General features: G+C 48.6%; 1 protein-coding gene across 1 annotated transcript; it reads left to right on the top strand.

Moving 5' to 3' along the window:
* The first annotated feature begins 509 nt into the window (after positions 1 to 509).
* Positions 510 to 22,270, top strand: MFSD12 (major facilitator superfamily domain containing 12). The gene is made up of 10 exons (XM_081846275.1): positions 510 to 1,084; positions 11,717 to 11,927; positions 13,200 to 13,332; positions 15,105 to 15,302; positions 16,988 to 17,080; positions 18,896 to 18,988; positions 19,465 to 19,635; positions 20,416 to 20,510; positions 21,091 to 21,221; positions 21,831 to 22,270. Exons 1-10 carry the CDS (start codon positions 805 to 807, stop codon positions 21,917 to 21,919), a joined length of 1,494 nt encoding a protein of 497 aa, XP_081702401.1. The 5' UTR covers positions 510 to 804; the 3' UTR covers positions 21,920 to 22,270.
* Positions 22,271 to 26,529: the final 4,259 nt, after the last annotated feature.

Raw genomic sequence — 26,529 nt, 5'->3', positions numbered from 1 at the left:
CCCAGGGTTCTCTGGGAGAAGTCACGCGCTTCAAAGGTGTGTTCAATATCCTTTAAACTAGGCTTCCCAAACTTTGGTCTCCGCTTGTTTTTGGACTACAACTCCCATCATCCCTAGTTTGCAGGACCAGGGGTCAGGAAGGATGGGAATTGTAGTCCCAAAAAACCCCCCGCTGGAGACCCACGTTTGGAAAACCCTGCTTTAGAATGCAGAGCGTGGGCCAGACCCCTCGAAATTACAAGGGCATTCATTCCAATGGGTCTACTCTGGAGTAGGTTTCCGCTGAAGCCGAGGGAGCGGGGCCGATGCTTGCTGACACAAGCGCCAGGAATCTGCCACCGTGGCCGTTTCGCTTCTCTTAACGCTACTAGGAAGCAGAAGCGCCCGGGGCGGCAACGGGGCGGGGAGCGCGGCGCTCGGCTCCTCCTGCGCTCGGGCGAGTTTTCCTCCGCCCCCGGAGCCTGCCTATTGGCTCCGGCAGCGGTTTAGCCTCGGATCCGCGATGGAGAAGGAGGAGGAGGCGCGGAGATCTGCGCGCGGTGGTGGTGCCAGCCCGCTTGGGGGCGCCGCGGAACCGGCCAGCTGGACGCGCCTCCGACGCGCACGGGGGGTTTCCCGGAGCCCATAAAAAGCCGGCCGGAGGACGCATGGCTGGACAGAGCCTCCCGCGCGTCCCGGCTCTCCTCTGCCTCCGCTGGGCTCCGTCCGGGCCCGCCCTGGACGCCCGCCTGCTCGGAAGCTGATGCGCCCTGCCCGTGCGCTTTTACGCGCGGCTGGTGCGCTTTTACGCGCGGCTGGTGCGCCATGGGAGACTCCCAGCGGCCGCCGCCGGAGCCTTTGTCGGCGCGCTCCCGGCTCAGCTACTCGGTGGGGCATTTCCTCAACGACCTGTGCGCCTCGATGTGGTTCACATACCTGCTGGTTTACTTCCACTCCATCCTGGGCTATAGCACCAGCCACGCGGGGGCGCTCTTGCTGGTGGGGCAAGTGGCCGACGGCATCTGCACGCCGCTGGTGGGCTACGAGGCGGATCAGGCCGGCGGCTGCGGGCGCTACGGGAGGAGGAAGTCGTGGCACTTGGCCGGTGAGCTTGCAGCGGCGTGGGAATGGTGGAGGGGGTGGGGAAGAGAGATCCAGAGGGGGGGTTGTTTGCAGGAAGAGCTGTGGCGTTGCATATATCTAGAAAAAGAGAGAGACAGGCCCAGCTGGACAGAACCGGCCTTGCCTGGGGCTTGCCAGCTCCGAATCCTCCTCTGCCCCAGCATCCTGCTTCTGACAGAGGACAGCTGAGCACATCTCTTCCCGGCGTTTGATTATTTCCTTTGTTTATATTCCAAATTCGAGTTGGTTACATTGAAACCTCTCAAAGCCGCTTAACAGCACTGGCATCAGTGACAAAAACAGCTTCACATTTTATTTAAAAATAAATTGCCCTTTTAAAATGTGTTTTTTTTTGGGGGGGGGTTGTTTTTATTTTTATTAGGTATTTTGTGGTTTTATATCTTGATTTTATTCTGTGAACCGCCCTCAGAGCCCTGGGTGTAGGGCGGGATATAAATTCAATAAATAAAAATTTTATTGTTTATTTTGCACACAAATTCCTACAAAGCAACTTGTGGCAACATCACAGTATGATAAGAAGCACATATTTAAAAATCCAGTGTGGACTGGCAGTCTTAACAATTTTCAACCCAAGGCACTTGGTATCTGGGATAAGGGTGTTTTTTAAAAAATAAAAATAAAAATCTCCTCTTAAAAGGCTTTTAGCTCCCTTCATGTGGTACACTGTGCCTGAACATGGAGGGTTGATTTTAGATTACAGTGGTACCTCGGGTTAAGTACTTAATTCGTTCCGGAGGTCCATTCTTAACCTGAAACTGTTCTTAACCTGAAGCACCACTTTAGCTAATGGGGTCTCCTGCTGCCGCCACACGATTTCTGTTCTCGTCCTGAAGCAAAGTTCTTAACCTGAAGCACTATTTCTGGGTTAGCGGAGTCTGTAACCTGAAGCGTATGTAACCCGAGGTACCACTGTATCTTGATAAATAGCCACTAAGTGCATTTGTGCCTTCAAAAAAAGTCATATGAGGTCAGGTCAGAAAGGTCATCAAGTTCAGTGATCCATTTTCCACTCCATGCTTCTTTGATATTTGCAAGCAGGACTTGAGGAATACAGCTGTGTTGGCTGGTTTGTTTGTTGCCCAGTGGTAGACTGCCATGGCTGGTGGAGGTTTATCTCTCTCAGGTGGGGCAAATGGTGAGAAAGGGGTCCTTGGAGTTGGGAGTCCAGCAGCCACTGTTGCCCCAGTTAAAGGTAAAGGGACCCCTGACCGTTAGGCCCAGTCGTGGACGATTCTGGGTTTGCGGCGCTCATCTCTTGCTTTACTGGCCGAGGGAGCCGGCGTCCAGCTTCCGGGTCATGTGGCCAGCAGGACTAAGCCGCTTCTGGCGAACCAGAGCAGCGCACGGAAACGCCGTTTACCTTCCCGCCGTAGTGGTACCTGTTTTTCTACTTGCACTTTGACGTGCTTTCAAACTGCTAGGTTGGCAAGAGCAGGGACCGAGCAACGGGAGCCCACCCCGTCATTGTGGGGATTCGAACCGCCGACCTTCTGATCGGCAAGCCCTAGGCTCTGTGGTTTAACCCACAGTGCCACCCGCATCCCTTAGAGACTACCTTACACTGCGTTTAAAACCGAAATCGCATTTGGATACAAACTGTTTCTCAGGCGGCTAGTCCTAGTCTTCTGGAATCAGGGATGGGGGAACACGGTGGCCATCCATACAGCCCCCATTTTCTACACATTACACATGAAAGCCTACATAGCTCAGTTGGTTAGAGCACGCCAAGGTCGCAGGTTCGATCGCCGTACGGGACTGCTTCATATTCCTGCATTTGTGGGGTTTGGGCTCGGCTTTCTTCCAACTCTACAATTCTGTGATTCTTTGTAGGGGGGAAACTATGATCAGTGAAGTGCAATACGTGGTTCCAAGTTCCGCAAACTCCTGTGTCTGAGAGAGGGCCAGGGGAACTTATAGGGTGCCTATTCATAACTCTTATAAAACCTCTCACATTTGTTTTTTTCGAAACCTGGACTTCCCCCTTCTTTCAGCTGTCCCTTGTAGGGAGACAACCCAGTTTCCAGACTCTTTGTTACATCATCTTGTTCAGAGGTTGATACCTTGACCCAAATCTTTCACATCCATCCAGATCTCCTCCCTTTTGCACCTTCGGGAAGAACTGGGCACCTCAGACATCAAATGATCTCCTCTTATCATTTGTTGTTTAGTCGTCTCTGACTCTTCGTGACCCCCTGGACCAGAACACGCCAGGCCCTCCTGCCTTCCACTGCCTCCCGCAGTTTGGTCAAACTCATGCTGGTAGCTTCGAGAACACTGTCCCACCATCTCGTCCTCTGCCGTCCCCTTCTCCTTGCACCCTCCATCTTTCCCAACATCAGGGTCTTTTCCAGGGAGTCTTCTCTTCTCCTGAGGTGGCCAAAATATTGGAGCTTCAGCTTCACAATCTGTCCTTCCAGTGAGCACTCAGGGCTGATTTCCTGAAGAATGGAGAGGTTGGATCTTCTTGCAGTCCATGGGACTCTCAAGAGTCTCCTCCAGCACCAGAATTCAAAAGCATCCATTCTTCAGCAATCAGCCTTCTTGATGGTCCAGCTCTCACTTCCATACATCACTACTGGGAAAACCAGTATATAATTTTGTATATTATTATTAAAATTATTATTATTGAACAGGTAAAGGTAAATGGACCCCTGACCATTAGGTCCAGTCGTGGCCGACTCTGGGGTTGCGGTGCTCATCTCGCTTTACTGGCCGAGGGAGCCAGCGTACAGCTTCCAGGTCATGTGGCCAGCAGGACTGAGCCGCTTCTGGCGAACTAGAGCAGTGCACGGAAACGGCGTTTACCTTCCTGCCGGAGTGGTACCTATTTATCTACTTGCACTTTGACGTGCTTTCGAACTGCTAGGTTGGCAGGAGCAGGGACCGAGCAACGGGAGCTCACCCCGTCATTGCAGGGATTCAAACTGCCGACCTTCTGATAGGCAAGTCCTAGGCTCTGTGGTTTAACCCACAGCACCATCTCATGTAAAAACACGCTGATTCCCGGACCATCCATGGGCCGGATTGAGAAGGCGATTGGGCCGCATCTGGCCCCCGGACCTTAGTTTGCCAGTGTGGTGGTGTGGTTAAGAGCTTTAGTCTCGTAATCTGGTGAACCGGGTTCGATTCCCCGCTCCTCCACCTGCAGCTGCTGGGTGACCTTGGGCCAGTCACACTTCTCTGAAGTCTCTCAGCCCCACTCGCCTCACAGAGTGTTTGTTGTGGGGGAGGAAGGGAAAGGAGAATGTCAGCCGCTTTGAGACTCCTTCGGGTAGTGATAAAGCGGGATATCAAATCCAAACTCTTCTTCTTCTTCTTGCCTACCTCTGTTCTAGAGAGTTGGACCTCCCTGCCATAGGTTATCAGCAGGAGAGGCGATCTCGTCTGCCAGATCCCTTCTGTCTTTTACGCTGAGCCTTGGTTTAGTTTAAGCATTAAATGTGCCGACTTTGTATGTTCCCGGCTGGAAGGATGTCATTCCTGTTTACTCTCCCTTCTGATTCTCTGACTTCCTCCGTTTCCCCTTGCGCTGAACTCTTAGGAAAACCTAGCTGGTGGGGTCATAAATTGCTACTTCAGGGCTTTTTCGACATGTTTGTTGGGACGCTGTGTTCCAACAAGAAGAAGAGCAAGAGCTCCGCATGGCTTATCGCCGCTGCTTCCATTTGCGATGAGTCAGGGCATTCTGAGCACCCGCAACAAAAGATTGCTCAGCCCTGATTGTGTTCCCGCCTAACGCTACAACTCGTGGGCATAAAAATCACAGAATTTAGGGTCCCCCAAAGGTCATCCAGTCCAACCCCGCTTTGCAATGCAGGAATCTCAGCTAAAGCTAAAGCTGGAAACTACAACTAATCCAGAACGCGGCAGCCAGACTGATGACAGGGAGCGGCCGCCGAGACCACATAACACCGGTCTTGAAAGACCTACATTGGCTCCCAGTACGTTTCTGAGCACAATTCAAAGCGTGGTGCTGACCTTGAAAGCCCTAAACGGCCTCAGTCCAGTATAGCTGAAGGAGCGTCTCCACGCCCATCATTCTGCCCGGACACTGAGGTCCAGCACCGAGGGCCTTCTGGCGGTTCCCTCACTGCGAGAAGCAAAGCTACAGGGCACCAGGCAGAGGGCCTTCTCGGTGGTGGTGCCCGCCCTGTGGAACGCCCTCCCATCAGATGTCAAGGAAATAAGCAACTATGTGACTTTTAGAAGACATCTGAAGGCAGCCCTGTTTAGGGAAGCTTTTAATGTTTGATGTATTACAGTATTTTAAAAAAAAAATTGGAAGCCGCCCAGAGTGGCTGGGGAAGCCCAGCCAGATGGGCAGGGGATAAATAATAAATTATTATTATTATATAAAGCAGCCATGACAGATAGCCATCTGACCTCTGCTTCATGGAAGGAGAGTCCACCTTGCAAGGCAGCTGGGGCATTTGGTTATGACCCCGGTCATACCTTCTTGAAACGCTTGTTCGTTTGTACGCACCACTTCTCTCCAAACAATACTCCTTTGTCGCTGTTAATTGCACGGTGCGCCGTTTTCAAAGCGAATCATGGGGCTTTGGGTTGACTCCTGCATTCATTCTGCTCCGAGTAGACCCACCAAAAGGAAGGGCCGCGACTCGCCGATTTTCAAAACGCGGGTGTGAAACTTTATATGGCCTTCTGCGAAGGTTGTGCATCCTGAACACAACTTCACACTTCCAGATCCGGCCCAATCACCTTCTCAATCTGGCCCACGGACGGTCCAGGAATCAGCATGTTTTTACATAAGTAGAATGTGTCCTTTTCTTTAAAATGCATCTCTGGGTTATTTGTGGGGCATAGGAATTCATTCATATTTTTTTCCAAAATATAGTCCGGCCCCCCACAAGGTATGAGGGACAGTGGACTGGCCCCCTGCTGAAAAAATTTGCTGACCCCTGGCATAAATAATATGCACACTCTTGAAACGACAAAAATTTAAAAAAAAACAACCGTATGCAAATAATCTATGAATTTACAGAAATTAAACTTAAGTTAAATCTATACAGTCTCTTTTCCCCCATCTTTTTACTAACATAAAGTAGACGTCCTATGATTTCCCCGTGCAAACTTTTTTCCTGGTGTTGAATATATTGGTTGTTATTACCTTACTTTTTCTGTGTTTTCTGATACCTTCTTACAACAATTTGTACCCTTGTTTGTTAACAGTGACTTTCAACAAGTGTCACTCAAACGCTGCCATAGGAATTGTAGCACTGTTATATTTCTGTAAATAACTCTTATATATATATCCCATTTTTGAAAGGGGTTGTTTGGTGGCTGGCTGCGATTTTCAACCTCCCCACAGCCTCAGCAGCTGAGATTGGACTTGGGTTGGTTTTTCCGGTGGGTGGCTGATGGCGAAAGCTGTGGCCAAAGTCCCATCTCCTCTAGGCAATGAGTCCAGCTGGTCAACAGTCAAGTCTCTGCTCACATGACCACAAAAAAGTGAGTCTGTGGGGCAGACTGTAGATGAGATACCTCCCCTTCCTATTCGAGCGCCAGTCGGCCAGCGGCAAGTTAATAATACTGTAATAATAATAATAATAATAATAATAATAATAATAATAATGTTGTTTAGTCGTGTCCGACTCTTCGTGACCCCATGGACCAGAGCACGCCAGGCACTTCTGTCTTCCACTGCCTCCCGCAGTTTGGTCAGACTCATATTAATAATAATAATAATAATAATAATAATAATAATAATAATAATTTATTATTTATATCCTGCCCATCTGGCTGGGTTTCCCCAGCCACTCTGGGCGGCTTCCAACAAAGTATTAAAATACAGTGGTCTGTTAAACGTTAAAAGCTTCCCTAAACAGGGCTGCCTTCAGATGTTCAGGCTAGATCCTTATATTTTACTGGAGAGTAGACCCCTTTGAAATGAACGGACGCAAGGAACTTGTGCCCTTTCATTCCACCGGGTCTGCCCTAGCCTTGGGTAGATTTGTGTACGTGCAGAAACACCCCACCCTCCGCAAGACTATATGAGGTTTTGCCCAGTGTTCGCCCTGCTCAGAGTAAACCCATTGAAACGAATGGCCGCGACTGACTTGGGTCCATTGTTGCCAATTACCATATTTTTTGCTCTATAAGACGCACCAGACCACAAGACGGACCTGGTTTTTGGAGGAGGAAAACAAGAAAAAAAATATTCTGAATCTCAGAAGCCAGAACAGCAAGAGGGATCGCTGCGCAGCGAAAGCAGCGATCCCTCTTGCTGTTCTGGCTTCTGGGATAGCTGCGCAGCCTGCATTCGCTCCATAAGACGCACACACACTTCCCCTTACTTTTTAGGAGGGAAAAAGTGAGTCTTATAGAGCAAAAAATAGAGTAATTGGCTGAGGACTAGGAACTTAGTTTAACTTCGGGAAAAGACCCTAGAGAGCAGACCCACTGAAATGAACTAACGTCGGATCTGCAAACTAAAGTTAACTGCTTTGTGCAGAATGCCGTCCTGGGCAGCTTGAATTTTACCGTTTTTTGGTTTTAATTTGTGGCAGTGAAAACCCCAGAAAATAATAACCTGTAGCAGAATGGTTGGCAGAGACACACAAACCTTGGAGGCGAATGTTAGCTCTTGATAACGCCGTGTGTGTTTGCGAGGGGCAGATAACTCAGCGAAACTTTTTTTCTCTTTTAAAAAGAGGAATTGGAAAGGGCAGATGTTGTATGCCTCAAACATCTGACTTTTCTTAGTCGGTCTGAGAAGTTCCCTTTTCTGACGAAACTGGCAAAGAGGGTATCATTTGGCGGACTGTCTCCTTCCTGGTTTTGTTGCTTTCCCAAATCACAGGAGGCTTAATCATCAAAAAGCAAACAGATCCGCGTCCGAATTTGTCTGGTTCAAAGTGAATCTGGGGGCAATTGTAGCTTGGGACAGAGGGTCTTGTGACTGGAGGGGTGGGCAAACTTCTAAGGCTTTAGATAAGCAATGATCTCATAAAGCAGATGAGGTTTTTCTTCTTCTTCAAAAAGGTGAACTTTGCCCAGCACTGGGGGTGTTGGAGAATGAGGACACACGACCGAGCTACAAGCAATCGGCAAAGCGTTTTTTTAACCCACTGGGAGATGTGTGTGGGCACATGTGTCTGGATTTTAGCTTCATTTTGTGATGACATCTGTTGTTTAGTCATTTAGTCGTGTCCGCCTCTTTGTGACCCCCTGGACCAGAGCACGCCAGGCCCTCCTGTCTTCCACTGCCTCCCGCAGTTTGGACAGACTCATGTTGGTAGCTTCGAGAACACTGTCCCACCATCTCATCCTCTGCCGTCCCCTTCTCCTTGTGCCCTCCATCTTTCCCAACATCAGGGTCTTTCCCAGGGAGTCTTCTCTTCTCCTGAGGTGGCCAAAGTCTTGGAGCCTCAGCTTCAGGATCTGTCCTTCCAGTGAGCACTCAGGGCTGAGTTCCTGAAGAATGGAGAGGTTTGATCTTCTTGCAGTCCATGGGACTCTCAAGAGTCTCCTCCAGCACCAGAATTCAAAAGCATCCATTCTTCGGCGATCAGCCTTCTTGATGGTCCAGCTCTCACTTCCATACATCACTACTGGGAAAACCAGAGCTTTTACTATACGGACCTTTGTTGGCAAGGTGATGTCTCTGATGACATCTGTACAAAGGAAGAAAAACAGAAATCCATTTATTGTTTCAAATTTACTACCTGCCCATAGCAGCTATCATCATCATCATACATATATACAGTGGTACCTTGGTCCTCAAACAACTTGGAACCCAAACACTGCAAACCTGGAAGCAAGCGTTCTGGTTTGCGAATGTTTTTCGGAAGCCAAACGTGCTCCATTTTGAGTGTCACACTTCTCATTTGAGTGTTACGCTGAGGTCTGTTTTCGCTATTTATTTTGCGACTTTTTTTGTTTTGTTTTTGTGACTGTGTAGAACTCAGTTCAGCTACTGATTGTGACTGCAGTACATTATTGCTTTCATGTAATGGATCAACGGTCTCGTCAGATAGTAAAATTCATCTTAAATTGCAGTTTTAGGGGCTGTTTCTAAAAGTCTGGAACGGATCAATCCGTTTTGCATTGCTTTCTATGGGAAAGCGTGCCTGGGTTTTGGAACGCTTTGGTTTTGGAGCGGACTTCCGGAACGGATAAAGTTTGAGAACCAAGGTACCACTGTACAGTCATAAAAGCTGTTGTAGGAAAAGCCTTGGGCTCGCTTGGATTACCAAACGATTACCAAAAGAGGCGCAAAACAGCAGCCAGTAGGCTTGATCTTTATTCGACAACTGTTGCCACAATACTTTCACCCACCACATGGGAGAAGCAGGATGGAGCCCAGAGCAAAGGATGGCTCCCCCTTTTATCAGTTTTACAGAGATACCCAGTCCAGTAGTAATAATAATAATAATAATAATTTATTATTTGTACCCCGCCCATCTGGCTGGGTTTCCCCAGCCACTCTGGGCGGCTTCCAACAAAGATGAAAAGTACACTAAAATGTCACATATTAAAAACTTCCCTGAACAGGGCTGCCTTCAGATGTCTTCTGAATGTCAGGTAGTTGTTTATCACTTTGACATCTGATGGGAGGGAGTTCCACAGGGCGGGCGCTACCACCGAGAAGGCCCTCTGCCTGGTTCCCTGTAGCTTGGCCTCTCGCAGTGAGGGAACCGCCAGAAGGCCCTCGGAGCTGGACCTCAGTGTCCGGGCAGAACGATGGGGGGAGGAGACGCTCCTTCAGATATACTGGACCGAGGCCGTTTAGGGCTTTAAAGATCAGACCAACACTTTGAATTGTGCTCGGAAACGCACTGGGAGCCAATGTAGGTCTTTCAAGACCTGAAGGAGCGTCTCCACCCCCATCAGTCTGCCCGGATGCTGAGGTCCAGCACCGAGGGCCTTCTGGCGGTTCCCTCATTGCGAGAGGCCAAGTTACAGGGAACCATTGCGAGAAGCAAAACTACAGGGAACCAGGCAGAGGGCCTTCTCGGTAGTGGCGCCTGCCCTGTGGAACGCCCTCCCAGCAGATGTCAAAGCGATAAACAACTACCTGACATTCAGAAGACATCTTAAGGCAGCCCTGTTCAGGGAAGTTTTTAACGTGTGATATTTTACTGTATTTTTGGTTTCTATGGAAGCCGCCCAGAGTGGCTGGGGAGGCCCAGCCAGATGGGCGGGGTATAAATAATAAATTATTATTATTATTATTATTATTATTATTATTATTATTATTATTACCCACAACACTCCTAAAATTACATCATGAATGCATCACATGTTGGGAGGCAAACCTGAGCATCAGGGCTTGCCCCTGCCGCTCCCTCGACCTCCACCATACACCAATCGAGTGTTGCAAAAGAGATATTTACATGCCTCTGTTTCCCAGCCAAGTTAATCACACCCTTTTGTCTTGATCTTGGCTTGCTATTGTTTAAAACCAAAGTGCTGCACCAACAAGCACAAAACAACCCCTCTGCAGCGCCACAAATCCAACTCAGTGGTGTGAACGTTGGGAAATTCTCCTATCTGGGCAGGAATCTTTCCACAAGGGCCGATTCCGAAATCCAGCACCGCCTGAGCTCTGCGGCTTTCTCCCAATTGAAGCGCAGAGTGTTTGAGGACCGGGACGTTCGCAGGGAAACCAAAATGCTTGTGATATAAACAAATTTACTTTTCCTTTTCACTTGTTTACAAAGCTATTGCACTAGCAACTTTACTGTACGCTTGTGAAACGTGGGCCACTTATAAATGCCATTTCCAACTCCTCAAAAGATTCCATTAAAGGTGTCTCCAAAATATTTTACACATCCACTGGGATGACAGGAGAACGAATGCCAGTGTACTGGAAGAAGCAAAGATCGCCAGTGTCAAAGCGACGATTCTTCAACATCAACTTTGTTGGAGTGGTCATGTTGTGCGGATGCCCAATCGCCTTCTCAATCCGGCCCGTGGACGGTCCAGGAATCAGTGTGTTTTTACATGAGTAGAATGTGTCCTTTTATTTAAAATGCATCTCTGGGTTATTTGTGGGGCCTGCCTGGTGTTTTTACATGAGTAGAATGTGTCCTTTTATTTAAAATGCATCTCTGGGTTATTTGTGGGGCATAGGAATGCGTTCATATGTTTTTCCAAAATATAGTCTGGCCCACCACAAGGTCTGAGGGACAGTGGACTGACCCAAGGCTGAAAAAGTTTGCTGATCCCCTGGCTTAGGGCCTCATCAAACCTAAATCCAGCCCTGGATACCACTGTACAGTAGTACCTCGGATTACATATACTTCAGGTTACACACTCCGCTAACCCAGAAATAGTGCTTCAGGTTAAGAACTTTGCTTCAGGATAAGAACAGAAATCGTGCTCCAGTGGCGTGGCAGCAGCAGGAGGCCCCATTAGCTAAAGTGGTGCTTCAGGTTAAGAACAGTTTCAGGTTAAGTACAGACCTCCAGAACGAATTAAGGATTTAACCCGAGGTACCACTTTATATATATTGAGCAGTCCGTAAGTGCTTCTGAAATAAACGGAGAGCATCTTTGCGGAGCCTGCTCCCAGTGTGTCCCTTTTAAAATGCCCCTTCCTTCTATCTCTCTCTTATTTCCTTCTCCTTTAGGTACCATCTGCGTCCTCCTGTCCTTCCCCTTCATCTTCAACCCTTGCCTGGGCTGCTCTGAAAACACCCCCCAGTTTGCAGCTCTCATCTATTTCATCCCCTTCATCGTCATCTTCCAGTTCGGCTGGGCCGCCACCCAAATCTCCCACCTCTCTCTCATCCCGGAGCTGGTGGACAGTGATCATGGTAAAGTGGAGCTCACAGCTTTCCGGTGAGGCCTGGCGCTCAACCAAAGGACTTTCTCGCCCTGATCTGACCACAGTGATCCACGCAACGGTCACCTCCAGGCTTGATTATTGTAACTCGCTCTACGCAGGGCTGCCCTTGAAACTGACCCAGAAACTCCAGCGGGTCCTTTCCACAGGATCACATTCACCCAGCACCAGTGGCGTAGCGTGGGGGGTACAGGGGGGGCCGGCCGCACCGGGCATCTGGGGGGGTGCGCTCGCCGCCTCCGGAGTCGCCGAAGAGCCTCGGGCGCAGGCTGTAGCAGAGCCCCATGTCTCGCGGAACCGACGAGCTGTGCGCACGTCCGGGCTGAAGGCGTCTGGCAGGCAGCGGCTCTCAGCGCTCACCACAGTCCCCGCGCGTCAGGGCCACGGAGGGCGCCAGGCAGCCCCTCCTCACAGCCCCGCCACTGCCGCTGCCAGGCCATGTTGCATTTTCCTCGCCTCTCTGCCCTCCTCCTCCTCCGGGCAAGCGGCGTCGTTTGGGCGGCAGCGCCAGCGGCAACTCGCCTCAGATTACCTGACACGGACCCGCCGCTACCGCCGCCGTGGCTACCTTGCCATAAATACCCCAGCCCAGGCAGCAGCAAGAAGAAGCTGGCAGCGGCGGCAGGTTAGGGGTTAGGGGCGCAAATTACTTGCCTTGCCCCGGGTGCTGACAACCCACGCTACGCTGCTGCCCAGCACTTTACCAACTGCACTGGCTCCCGGTGGAGTACAGGGTCAGGTTTAAGGTGCTGGTTTTGACCTTTAAAGCCCTATGCAGCCTAGGACCCTCGTACCTACGGGACCGCCTCTCCCGGTATGCCCCACGGAGGACCTTAAGGTCCACAAATGACAACACTTTGGAGGTCCCGAGTCGCAAGGTGGTTAGATTGGTCTCAACTAGGGCCAGGGCCTTTTCAGTACTGGCCCCGACTTGGTGGGACGCTCTGTCCCAAGAGACCAGGGCCCTGCGGGACTTGACATCTTTCCGCAGGGCCTGCAAGACAAAGCTATTCCACCTGGCCTTTGGTTTGGACTCAGTCTGACCCTTATGTTTCCCTCCCCTTATGGTTTTGATCTATGGGCTACTATTAAAATGAGGCTGCATTTTAACCTGTATTTTAATTGGTCCCCCCCCATTATGTTTTTAATGTAATTTTACTGGTGTTAGCTGCCCTGAGCCTGGGTATAAATAAAATTTATTATTATTATTAAACTTCATCCTTGAACCGCGCGATTCCTGACCGCATCCTCTCCCGTGGCTTTTACAGGTATGCCTTCACCGTCATGGCAAACATCACCGTTTATGCAGCAGCCTGGCTGTTGCTACACTTCCAGGTGGGCCACCGCGGGCAGCCAGAACAGAGTCACCACCTCGGCCACCACGACATCCCCGTCTTTCGGGTGAGTGCAAGGAGGAAGCGGAACTGTGTGTCCGTTCCACCAGGCTCCTTAATTGCTTCTGGGCCTCTGATGATGATGGTGATTATAATACAGTGGTGCCCCGCAAGACGAATGCCTCGCAAGACGAAAAACGCGCAAGACGAAAGAGTTTTCCGTTTTTTGAGTCGTTCCGCAAGACGAATTTCCCTATGGGCTTGCTTCGCAAGACGAAACGTCTTGCGAGTTCTTGCGAGTTTGTTTCCTTTTTCTTAAAGCCGCTAAGCCGTTAATAGCCGCTAAGCCGCTAAGCCATTAATAGCTGCTAAGCCGCTAATAGCCATGCTTCGCAAGACGAAAAAACTGCTAGACGAAGAGACTCATGGAACGGATTAATTTCGTCTTGCGAGGCACCACTGTAATAATAACAACAACCAACAACAACAACAAATAATAATTTATAATAATACAGTGGTACCTCAGGTTACATACGCTTCAGGTTACAGACTCCGCTAACCCAGAAATAGTACCTCGGGTTAAGAACTTTGCTTCAGGGTGAGAACAGAAATCGTGCTCCGGTGGTGCGGCAGCAGCAGGAGGCCCCATTAGATAAAGTGGTGCTCTGGGTTAAGAACAGTTTCAGGTTAAGAACGGACCTCCGGAACGAATTAAGTACTTAACCTGAGGTACCATTGTAATTTATAATACCCCACCCATCTGGCTGGGTTTCCCCAGCCATTCTGGGTGGCTCTCAACAGAATACAGTGGTACCTTGGGTTACAGACGCTTCAGGTTACAGACTTGGCTAGCCCAGAAATAGTACCTCAGGTTAAGAACTTTGCTTCAGGATGAGAACAGAAATCGCGCAGCGGCGGCAGTTGGAGGCCCCATTAGCTAAAGTGGTACCTCAGGTTAAGAACAGTTTCAGGTTAAGAATGGACCTCCGGAACGAATTAAGTTCCTAACCCGAGGTACCACTGTATTAAAAACATGATAAAACATCAAAACCTTCCCTAAACAGGGCTGCCTGCAGATGTCTTCTAAAAGCCAGATAGTTGTTTATTTCCTTGACATCTGATGGGAGGGCGCCACCACCGAGAAGGCCCTCTGCCTGGTTCCCTGCAACCTTCTCTTTTAAATCAGAACCAGTGAAGGCGGTGAAGGTCCTGTGTGAGTGCCTGGAGGCGGTTGGAGGATGGATGGCGGCTAATGGATTGAGGTTGAATCCTGACAAGACAGAAGGACTGTTTTGGGGGGACAGGGGGCGGGCAGGTGTGGGGGACTCCCTGGTCCTGAATGGGGTCACTGTGCCCCCGAAGAACCAGGTGCGCAGCCTGGGGGTCATTCTGGACTCACAGCTGTCCATGGAGGTGCAGCTCAGTTCTGTGTCCAGGGCGGCTGTCTACCAGCTCCATCTGGGACGCAGGATGAGACCCTCCCTGCCCGCAGACTGTCTGGCCAGAGTGGAATAAGAATACGTAGTAGTCAATATTAAGGATTAGAATATTAATAAAGGAGAAGAGATTAGTAAATGAAAGCAATCAATATAATTAGAAGTATGAATTTGGAGAACTGACATAATGAAATTCAGTTAGAGCGAATTTGAGGAAGTCACGTTCTCAATGTAATGAGAATTAGGTATTTGAAGAAACCATTTCTCTTTGTGTTTAGTTTATTGTGGTGTGTTTGTTGTGTGTTTTGTTACGTCCTTTTTGTGATAAATGTTGAAAATCAATAATTTTTGGGGGGGGGGGGGAAAGAAAGTCAAAGCCTTTCTCTTCCTCCACCAAATTCAGAACCTGTCTCTGATCGTGGTGTGCATCGGCACTGTCACTTCGCTTCTCTTCCATCTGGGCACGAAAGAAAAGAGCGCCCCCGTTTCCAGGCTGCCGGATCCTGAGGAACGGACCCCCCTGTTGCCCCCGGACCGAAAAAGCCCCGCACGGCCCCTGCTACTCTGGAAACACTGGCTTTTGGAACCTTCTTTCTACCAGGTGAGTTCAAACAATGAGGGAGCAAGAAGATGGTTGTTCCCAGGCAGGTGACTGGGTCCCTATTGCCTTATCCCCATGGGATATAGGGGGCCTAGCTCCAAATCCAGGATACAGAGGGCCTTCTGCCGATTCCCTCCCTGCGAGAAGTGAGGTTGCAGGGAACCAGGCAGAGGGCCTTCTCGGTGGTGGCGCCCGCCCTGTGGAACACCCTCCCACCAGATGTCAAGGAAATAAACAGCTATCTGACTTTTAGAGGACATCTGAAGGCAGCCCTGGTGCTGATCTTGAGAGCCCTAAATGGCCGTGTATCCCTGAAGGAGCGTCTCCACCCCCATCATCCAGCCTGGATACTGAGGTCCACCTCTGAGGGCCTTCTGGCGGTTCCCTCACTGCAAGAAGCCAAGTCACAGGGAACCAGGCAGAGGGCCTTCTCGGTGGTGGCGCCCGCCCTATGCAACGCCCTCCTGTCAGATGTCAAGGAAATAAACAACTATCTGACTTTTGGAAGACACCTGAAGGCAGCCCTGTTTGGGGAAGCTTTTAATGTTTGATGTATTTTGATATTTTGTTGGAAGTCGCCCAGAGTGGTTGGGGAAGCCCAGCCAGATGGGCGGGGAATAAATAATAAATTATTATTATTGTTATTATTATTAGCCCAATAAAGCTGATCTTTGTGTGGTTAACTATTGAGATCCACCTCTTTCACGGATGGGCTGTCATTATTATTATGATTTTCTCCTGGAGGATACAGTCATACCTCTTGTTACGTCCGCTTCAGGTTATGTTTTTTCAGGATACGTCCCGCGGTGACCCGGAAGTAATGGAACGGGTTACTTCCGGGTTTCGCCACTCGCGCATGCGCAGATGCTCAAAATGACATCATGCGCGGAAGCGGCAAATCACGGGTCGCGTACGGGGTATCATGTAGCGAACGGGGCACTGTACAGTTTGGGTTGTTCTGTCCCTATAATTCTGTTGTTGTTTTTTTTACAAAGGTTATTTTAAACATCCTTTACAGTTCATTATATAAGCTTTAACCTCGCTACACTGGTCCCTTGGTTCTCAAACGCCTTGGTACTCAAACAACTTGGAACCCTAATGCTGCAAACCCGGAAGTAAGCGTTCCAGTTTGTGAACTTTTTCCGGAAGCCGAATGTGATCTATTTTGAGTGTTGCGCTTCCCATTATACACGGGGCAATCTCCCCCTCTATTTTCTTAAATTGGAGTCCCTAAAAATTGGGAGCATTTTAAAGGTAAAGGTAAAGGGACCCCTGACCATTAGGTCCAGTCGTGACCGACTCTGGGGTTGTGGCGCTCATCTCGCTTTACTGGCCGAGGGAGCCGGCGTACAGCTTCCGGGTCATGTGGCCAGCAGGACTGAGCCGCTTCTGGCGAACCAGAGCAGCGCACGGAAACACCGTTTACCTTCCCGCCAGAGTGGTACCTATTTATCTACTTGCACTGGTGTGCTTTCGAACTGCTAGGTTGGCAGGAGCAGGGACCGAGCAACGGGAGCTCACCCCGTCATTGTGGGGATTCGATCCGCCGACCTTCTGATCAGCAAGTCCTAGGCTCTGTGGTTTAGACCACAGCGCCACCCGCATCCCAGGGAGCATCTTATACACAGGAAAATACAGTATATAATATTCCTCCTTTGACTGTCTCTCCTCTTCTTTCTTTCCAGGTGGCAATGTTGTATATGGCCACACGGCTCATCGTCAACCTCTCCCAAACCTACATTGCGATGTACCTCACCAATTCACTCATGCTCCCTAAGGTGAGTCCGACTGGAGGCAGGCTTGAGGATTGAAGCATCCTTCACCTGGTTGCTAAGGCAACCGGCTCCTGAGGTGCGAGGGACCGATTTCATTCCCCCCCCCCAAAAAAAAAAATTTTCATTGGTTTTCCAAATTTATAACAAACATAAAAGAAAAACATTACAATATAAAAACAGACAGAAAGACAGACAAACATTTATCCTAACTTTTACAATCCCCCTTTTGTTAGTTGACTTCCTTGAATGCCCCTAGCCGAGTTTCCATCTAACTCATTGTAGCAGTTTTCCAATACTATTTTCAAATAAAATTAACTTCAATTAACATCTTTCTTCCTTTTCATATTAACTTCTATCCACAGCGTTATGCAATTTAACATATTCAACTCCTAAGCCAATCGTTACTTAATGTGGATTACGAAATTTTTGCTAATATTTTGGCCGATAGGTTGAAGAAGGTTCTGTCAGATTATATTCACAAGTTCTGCCTGGACATATGAAAGACAATGTTAGGAATATAATCGACATTTTGCAAAGATTAGACGTTCAAGGGACCAATTTCAAAACGCACACACACACACTCCACCCTCTCTTGTGGAGTTACAGAAATCTAGCTGTTTTTGGAGCAGGATTTGCCAATCAGGGGAGATTTGCAGAGGGTTGCCACGCTTGCATGGCACCAGCGGTTTCCCGTTTCCGGCGACATCTCGTGAGAGACCCCCAAAATCTCCCAGAGGCTTCTGAGACCCCGGTAAACGAGGCTCTTGTGAGTTCTCGCCAGAAGCCACTGTCCTTTCTCATGAGGTGGCGCTTGAGTTCTGCCTCAGTCCGGACAGTCTGGTCCGATAGATATAATTATAATATAATTTATTATTTATACCCCGCCTTTCTGGCTGGGTTTCCCCAGCCAGTCTGGGCGGCTCCCAATAGAATATTAAAAACACAACAAAACATCAAACATTAAATACTTCCCTAAACAGATCTGCCTTCAGATGTCTTCTAAAAGTCAGACAGTTGCTTATGTCCTTGACATCTGACGGGAGGGCATTCCACAGGGTGGGTGCCACCACCGAGAAGGCCCTCTACCTGGTTCCCTGTAGCTTCACTTCTCACAAGGAGGGAACCGCCAGAAGGCCTTCGGGAGATGGACCCCGGTGTCCAGGCTGGATGATGGGGGTGGAGACGCTCCTTCAGGGATACTGGGCCGTTTAGGGCTTTCAAGGTCAGCACTGACACTCTGAATTGTGCTTGGAAACGTACTGGGAGCCAATGTAGGTCTTTCAAGACCGGTGTTATGTGGTCCCAGCGGCCGCTCCCAGTCCCCAGTCTGGCTGCCGCATTCTGGATTAGTTGCAGTTTCCGGGTCACCTCCCAAGGCAGCCCCACGTAGAGTGCATGGCAGTAGTCCAAGTGGGAGATAACCAGAGCATGCACCACTCTAGCGCAGGCACCCCCGGTCTCGGCCCTCCAGATGTTTTGGGACCACAGCTCTCATCATCCCTGACCATTGGTCCTGTTAGCTAGGAGTGATGGAAGTTGTAGTCCCAAAACATCTGGAGGACCGAGTTTGGGGATGCCTGCTCTAGCGAGTTTCCGGGTCACCTTCAAAGGTGGCCCCACATAGAGCACATGGCAGTAGTCCAAGCAGCAGATAACCAGATCATGCAACCCTCTGGCGAGACAGTTTGCGGGCAGGGAGGGTCTCATCCTGCGTACCAGATAGACCTGGGAGATGGCTGGTGCTGGTTTTCAGCTCTTCCTCCTCCAGAGATAACAGAGTCCATCCCGTTTTTCCCCCTGACTCTTGCCTTCCTGCAGAAGTTCATCGCCACGATTCCCCTCGTGATGTACATTAGCGGTTTCCTTTCCTCGTTTCTGATGAAGACTGTGAACAAGAAGATTGGCAGAAACGTGAGTAGCTCACATGCACCTCTGCGTTATTTGTGGGGCATAGGAATCCGTTCATTATATTATATTCACCGTATTTTTCGCTCTGTAAGACACACCAGACCGCAAGACGCACCTAGTTTTCGGAGGAGAAAAACAAGAAAAAAAATATTCTGAATCTCAGAAGCCAGAACAGCAAGAGGGATCGCTGCGCAGTGAAAGCAGCAATCCCTCTTGCTGTTCTGGCTTCTGGGATAGCTGCACAGCCTGCGTTCGCTCCATAAGACGCACACACATTTCCCCTTACTTTTCAGGAGGGGAAAAGTGAGTCTTATAGAGCGAAAAATACGGTATTTCAAAATAGAGTCCGGCCCCCTACAAGGTCTGAGGGACAGTGGACCGGCCCCCTGCTGAAAAAGTTTGCTGACCCCAGTCTAGTGTTTCTCTTCCTCTCTATAATTTTTCAAAATCTCTTCTTTTCTCACCTTTTTTCTGTTTAGCTCACCTACTTCGTGGGCTTGCTAATCATCCTGGCATTTGCTTCCTGGGTGGCTTTGGCTGAAAGAATCAGCGTGGAGATCTATGGGGCAGCCGTCCTCTTGGGCACGGGTTCGGCCACAATCCTGGTAACTTCTCTCTCCATGACGGCCGACCTCATCGGCAGCAACACAGTACGTAATGTGGGCATGCGCAGAGCGCACGGGCGATCTTGCCAGGGAAACACACACACACAAACCTTGATGTGTTGCCGAGATTCAAAACGTCAGCAACACAATCATCTTTATTTCATTATTTTTTTAAATAAAACCTAAGTTTCTTTTTTTACGTAAATTTTTATTAGTTTTTCAACATATCATTTTCAACAGTAATTAAACATACTTTTACATCTTTTTTTGACTTCCATCAGTCCTGTCTGAACATTTTCCAATCTAATCTCTTAGTAAAGGTAAATGGACCCCTGACCATTAGGTCAAGTCGTGGCCGACTCTGGGGTTGCAGCGCTCATCTTGCTTTACTGGCCGAGGGAGCCGGCGTACAGCTTCCGGGTCATGTGGCCAGCAGGACTAAGCCGCTTCTGGCGAACCAGAGCAGCGCACGGAAACGCCGTTTACCTTCTTGCCGGAGCGGGACCTATTTATCTACTTGCACTGGTGTGCTTTCGAACTGCTAGGTTGGCAGGAGCTGGGACCGAGCAACGGGAGCTCACCCCGTCATTGCGGGAATTCAAACCGCCGACCTTCCGATCGGCAAGTCCTAGGCTCTGTGGTTTAACCCACAGCGCCACCCGCGTCCCTTATTATAATATAATTTATATCATAAATTATTTCATTCCATTACATCTTCATAACACACTTTACAGTACGTTTCAAATTATAGCTATTTTCAGTTCTGTGTGTATTCTATGTCGTGCTTTTCTGAAGCCAAATTGGCAACCTTGTTTTCTCCGACAGCACAGCGGTGCCTTCGTCTACGGAGCCATGAGCTTCACGGATAAAGTTGCCAACGGAGTGGGCGTGATGATCATTCAGAACTTGCACCCATGCCCGTAAGTAGGAACGTTGCCTGCCGAAGCCGCTAATAATAATAACAATAATAATAATTTATTATTTATACCCCGCCCATCTGGCTGAGTTTCCCCAGCCACTGTGGGCGGCTCCCAATCAAATGTTAAAAACAGTACAGCATTAAATATTAAAAACTTCCCTGAAGAGGGCTGCCTTCAGATGTCTTTTAAAGATAGGATAGCTGCTTATTTCCTTCACATCTGAAGGGAGGGCGTTCCACAGGGCAGGTGCCACCACCGAGAAGGCCCTCTGTCTTATGTGTTCGATCAGAAGGTCTTCTCGGTAGTGGCCCCCGCCCTGTGGAACGCCCTCCCACCAGATGTCAAAGAGAAAAACAACTACCAGACTTTTACAAGACATCTGAAGGCAGCCCTGTTTAGAGAAGCTTTTAATGTTTGATGTATTACAGTATTTTAATATCTTTTGGGAAGCCGCCCAGAGTGGCTGGGGAAGCCCAGCCAGATGGGCGGGGTATAAATATTATTATTATTATTATTATTATTATTATTATTATTATTAACAAGCCCCTGTTGCCTTCCCCTTTTCCTTCTCTCTCCCCAGGACAGAACACTGTTGCGGCAACTGTGTGCCATTTTACCGTTGGGTGATGGTGGCTGTCACCGGAGGAATGGCCGTCGTTGCCACCCTGGGCCTCGCCTGCATAATGATTTGGCCCATCCGTGTCCGGTTCCGTAAGTCGGGTTTGGTTTTGCCTTAAGTGTGTGGGGGGGGGGAGAGGGGGAACCGGCCGGTGGAAGAGGTGCCCCCCCCAGAATGAAGGAATGATTTTTTTATTTGTTACAGGTAGGTAGCCGTGTTGGTCTGCCGTAGTCAAAACAAAATAAAAATAAAAAATTCCTTCCAGTAGCACCTTAAAGGTAAAGGGACCCCTGACCATTAGGTCCAGTTGTGGACGACTCTGGGGTTGCGGCGCTCATCTCGCTTTACTGGCCGAGGGAGCCGGCGTACAGCTTCCAGGTCATGTGGCCAGCAGGACTGAGCCACTTCTGGCAAACCAGAGCAGCGCATGGAAACGCCGTTTACCTTCCTGCCGGAGCGGTGCCTATCTACTTGCACTGGTGTGCTTTCGAACTGCTAGGTTGGCAGGAGCCGGGACCGAGCAACGGGAGCTCACCCCGTCATTGCGGGGATTCGAACCATCGACCTTCGGATCGGCAAGCCCTAGGCTCCGTGGTTTAACCCACAGCGCCACCCGCGTCCCTATACATGACCTTAGAGTTCCTATAAAAAAACTTAAATGAACAGTTTCAGCGATCTCTGTTTCTCGCTTCTTCCTGCAGATGATGTCTCCATTTCGGGACTGGCCGGCACGCGTCCCCGGGAACCCGGAGACTCCGAAGGCGGTGAAAACCCTGGTGTCGTCAACTGAGGCTCTGTTTCTTTTGGAAGGGGAGCGAGCCTGAAGACACTACGGCAACGAAGACCCAAAGACTCGGCTGCCCTCCTCTCAAGCCAACTGGGTCATTCTGGAGAATCAGGACCATTTGCAACTCTTTCTTTCCCCTCCTTGCACATTTTGCACAGTTCCGTCTCGTCACCCGCCCTGCCCTTCCTTTTGCACGTCAAACATAAAAGTTACTAGACCTCATGAAGTCCCTATCTTCCCTACCCTCACCACATCAGACCACTTTTATATACATATATATGAATATATAAATCTACTTGTATATAAGAATTATAAATAAAGGTGTGTGTTTTTATTAAAAAAGAAAAAATGAAGTTTAAGTAAAGCTGTTTCTTTTATGTCTGTCTCTTCGCTAAGTCGTAAAGCCTGGATGTTGAAGCCAGTGTTGTTTTAGTTTAGAGTTTTATATATATATATATATATATATATATATATATATATTGCTTTATTGGTTCCAAACAGAAAACAGTCAACAAAAAGACTTGTAACACATTACAAAAAGATATAATGGTTTCGTAATACATATCTTCTATGGCATGGGGAGGCAACCCTAAGGCCAGGGGGCTGGATCCGGCCCAATCGCCTTCCCAATCCGGCCCGCGGACGGTCCGGGAATCAGTGTGTTTTTACAGGAGTAAAATGTGTCCTTTTCTTTAAAATGCATCTGTGGGTTATTTGTGGGGCATAGGAATTCGTTCATTATATTTTTCGGTTCATTTGTTTTTGTGACTGCGGAACCCAGTTCAGCTACTGATCGATTGATTGTGCAACTTCGGAAATGGATAAAAGCCTCCCATCCAAACAATGACTATCATCAGTACAGGTAAGGGATTAATCCATTTTGCATGACTTTCTATCGGGAAGCGTGCCTTGGTTTTGGAACGCTTTGGTTTTGGAATGGAATTTCTGGAACGGATTAAGTTTGAGAAACAAGGGACCACTGTATAGGTGTTTCCTAATGACGTTCAGCACCCTTAACAAACTACAACTCCCATGATTCTTTGGGGCAGCCAAGCCTGTTTTAAAGTGCTATGACCCCAGTTTGTATGCATAGCTCAGTTGTGGCCAAAAGCAAAAGGACATGTGATTGTATCAAGCCATCATTTAAGGCACCGATCCATTGGGCCAGTGGTGGAATCTAGACACATTTTTTAAAAAAATGTGAAAATGCTTTTTTTAAAAAAAGTTTTGAAAAATGGATTCAATTTCCCATAGCTCAGCATCACCATCTAGTGTCGTATTTGTAGAATGCACTTTGCAGCAGACTTGAAACCTTTCCTTTGCAGCTGCAAAAGTCCAGAGTTTCACTGCAGAACATGCACAAGGACACCAGCCGGGAAATACAGAAGTCTCTGTTCCTCTTTTCGAAAGGAATTGCAAAATGAACATTTCCCTTTTCCCAACTGCTATCCTGCTTCTTTGTTGTTTAGTCCTTTAGTCGTGTCCGAATCTTTGTGACCCCCTGGACCAGAGCACGCCAGGCCCTCCTGTCTTCCACTGCCTCCCACAGTTTGGTCAAACTCATGCTGGTAGCTTCGAGAACACTGTCCCACCATCTCGTCCTCTGTCGTCCCCTTCTCCTTGTGCCCTCCATCTTTCCCAACATCAGGGTCTTTTCCAGGGAGTCTTCTCTTCTCCTGAGGTGGCCAAACTCTTGGAGCCTCAGCTTCAGGATCTGTCCTTCCAGTGAGCACTCAGGGCTGATTTCCTTCAGAATGGAGAGGTTGGATCTTCTTGCAGTCCATGGGACTCTCCAGAGTCTCCTCCAGCACCAGAATTCAAAAGCATCCATTCTTCGGCCATCAGCCTTCTTGATGGTCCAGCTCTCACTTCCATACATCACTGCTGGGAAAACCAGAGCTTGAACTAGACGGACCTTTGTTGGCAAGGTGATGATGTCTCTGCTCTGTCAGAAAGGTGATGTTCCAAGAGATATGCAGCCACAAAGAACAGACTTTCCTGGAAAGTTTGGGTACGAGAAGAAGACGAGGGAGAGCTCTGCTCCAAGGTCCCCACAGAGGTTGTTTTCTGGCACTGACCAGGGACATTGCAATTAATTTATTTTGTACGCCTGGGGGGGCGGGCCTCGCCGCTATGCCAGGATACTGAGACTCACCTGGGTCCATTTGCAGGACTGCCCCAAAGTCAATGTTTTCTGGGCAAAAGTATATATATTTTTAGATCTCTCGGATAACTGGGCAAAAATCATCCGCCTTTCCTTTTCGTCTGCATCTTTCAAATTTGTATGTTTGTTACTGACGCCTAAATAACAAGGAACCAGTTTTGCATCCGGCCAGGACTTAAAAACTGCCAAATTTTGGATGACCTCAGCAGGGCAGATTCCTCGCTACTTCCCGAAGCTGAGACTTGACGAAAACGTCTTTTGTCTGCGGAGACCAAACGGCCCCTCTGGAGGAAAATCAGTTCGGCGGAGCCCCCAAAATGAACTTCCTGGAGTCTGCTCAGCAAATTTAGGAACCGGACTTTGAGACCTGCCCAAATCCACTATATCAGAGCGAGACAGGGCTTGGGTTCAAACTTCCAGGTCTCCGTTTGGTTTGGTTTTCTCAACACCCGCTGGGTTCCTGCCTGCCATCTCTGGGCTTCCAATACATTGAGCCCGATGAACCGAGGGGCTCTGTCTTTTGTATAACGGCATTTTGTTAGCAACCGCGAGGACGGAGATTTCTGCACAAAAGCAGGTTGGACTAGATGACCCCAGGGTCCCCTTCTAGACTTAAGCAGTCGCCTAACTTACGGACTTCTGAGGACGCTCTTGACGGACTCTGCCATGTCCGCGATAGCCTGGCCAAAGATGAGACGTGGTTTGGAGAAAGAAGTTGAATTTTTAAAAAAATTATTATTATAGTAAAACCAGGGTAGAAGGAGTTTTTGCGAGGTTTGCTCCCAATAAAGCAGGGTTTAAAACGCTTTGGTGTGTTTTGTGGCATGGGTTAACTCCCTAATCTTATCCCGCCTGCTCTAACCACTGCTCCTTACTGCCCAAACCAGCCGTAGTCCCCCCTCCCAAGCCCAACTCCTTTAACTGCCCTGTCACCTGTCTATCACGCTCCATCCTCAGCCAATCGGCAGGCGGCACACCCCAAAGGTCGCGCCCACCTTACCTTAAACCCCACAAATATCTCTTTGGGTACCACTTTGCCGTATGTGTCTTAATATACAAACCCTACAAACCCAACGGCAAGCACCACACACACACAAACACACACACAGAAAGCAGCCTTTTATTGGGAAATTTTTAAATTTTGGTGTTTTATTGTGTTTTTATATGTGCTGCAAGCCGCCCAGGGTGGCTCGGGAATAATAATAATAATAATAATAATAATAATAATAATAATAATAATAAAAGCTCTGGCACTTCTTCCTTCCTTGGAGCTTTTGAAAGCAGAGGTTGGATGGCCATTCATCATGGATTCTTCCACTGGGGTTCCTGCATCGAAGGGGGGTGGACTGGATGACCTTTGGAGGTCCCTCCCAACTGTTATAAGAAGAAAAAACCTGCTTCTTTTCCCTTACGGGGTATCCAAGAGTCCTTAAGCGGGTTCCCTACACCGTCATGTTTAGGTAGGAAGCTTCCAGCTACCACATCTTGCCAGCTGCTTGGGGATTGGATACAAGGCACATTTGCCCGTTCCACAAAAATAAAAACCAGGTCAGTTCTGCTTCCCAGCTCCATCTGGTACCTTGGCTGAGACCCTCTCCCCCTGCGGCTTCCTATAGATGAAATCATAGCTCGATTCTCGCTTGATCTTTATTATTATTATTGACCTCGGAATAAAGCAACCAGCCTCTTCAAATCCAAGGAGACGAGGAAATGCAGTTTGTCTATATGCGAATAATAATAATAATAATAATAATAATAATAATAATAATTATTATTTATTATTTATACCCTGCCCATCTGGATGAGTTTCCGCAGCCACTCTGGGCGGCTCCCAATCGAGTTTTTAAATCAAGTTTTAAAAACAATACAGCTTCTCCGCTGGCACGGGAAGGAGGGTGGAGAATTTGGGGGAAAGAATTTGGGAAATTGTGGCTGCCTCGTTAGGAACAAATGAGGTCTTGGAGGCGATCTCGTGGGGACGGAGTGTGCAAGTAGACTTGTGAAAAGGAGACAAACTTTCCCAAGGTGGGAGGAAAAAACCCACATAAACAAGGAGGGATGGACTTTTGAAAAGTCCTAAGACAGAGATGACGCAGACGAACGCGCATGGGATCCATCAGGTGGGCAGACGGCCTACGAAGCAGGGTGGATGAAAATCAACAGGTTTTTTTAAAAAAATAAATAAATTCAAAAATGGTTTTTTCCCATTTAAATTGGATTTTTAAAATTTAAATTGCTTTTCATAGCTCTGTGGCTCCCACAACCCCTTTCCTACCTCTGAGACGCCTCTACCCTTTTCATAGCTCTGTGGCCCCTTTCCTACCTCTAAGACCCCTCTTCCCCTTTCATAGCTCTGTGGCCCCTTTCCTACCTCTGTGACCCCTCTACTCCTATTCTACCCCTGTGACCCCTCTACCCCATTCTACCTCTGAGACCCCTCTACCCTTTT

Source organism: Podarcis erhardii, assembly GCF_964252035.2.
Source record: "Podarcis erhardii genome assembly, chromosome: 18".
Taxonomy (NCBI): domain Eukaryota; kingdom Metazoa; phylum Chordata; class Lepidosauria; order Squamata; family Lacertidae; genus Podarcis; species Podarcis erhardii.
The sequence above is the reverse complement of the archived record's forward strand: the minus strand, read 5'-3'. Positions and strand labels throughout refer to the sequence as shown.

Bases quoted from the DNA above. Each gene is read 5' to 3' on its own strand.
- MFSD12 (XM_081846275.1), top strand. From the start codon at position 805: ATGGGAGACTCCCAGCGGCCGCCGCCGGAGCCTTTGTCGGCGCGCTCC. The intron at 1,085-11,716 runs GTGAGCTTGCAG...CTTCTCCTTTAG, and splicing joins GAAGTCGTGGCACTTGGCCG to GTACCATCTGCGTCCTCCTG. The intron at 18,989-19,464 runs GTGAGTAGCTCA...TTTTCTGTTTAG, and splicing joins ACAAGAAGATTGGCAGAAAC to CTCACCTACTTCGTGGGCTT.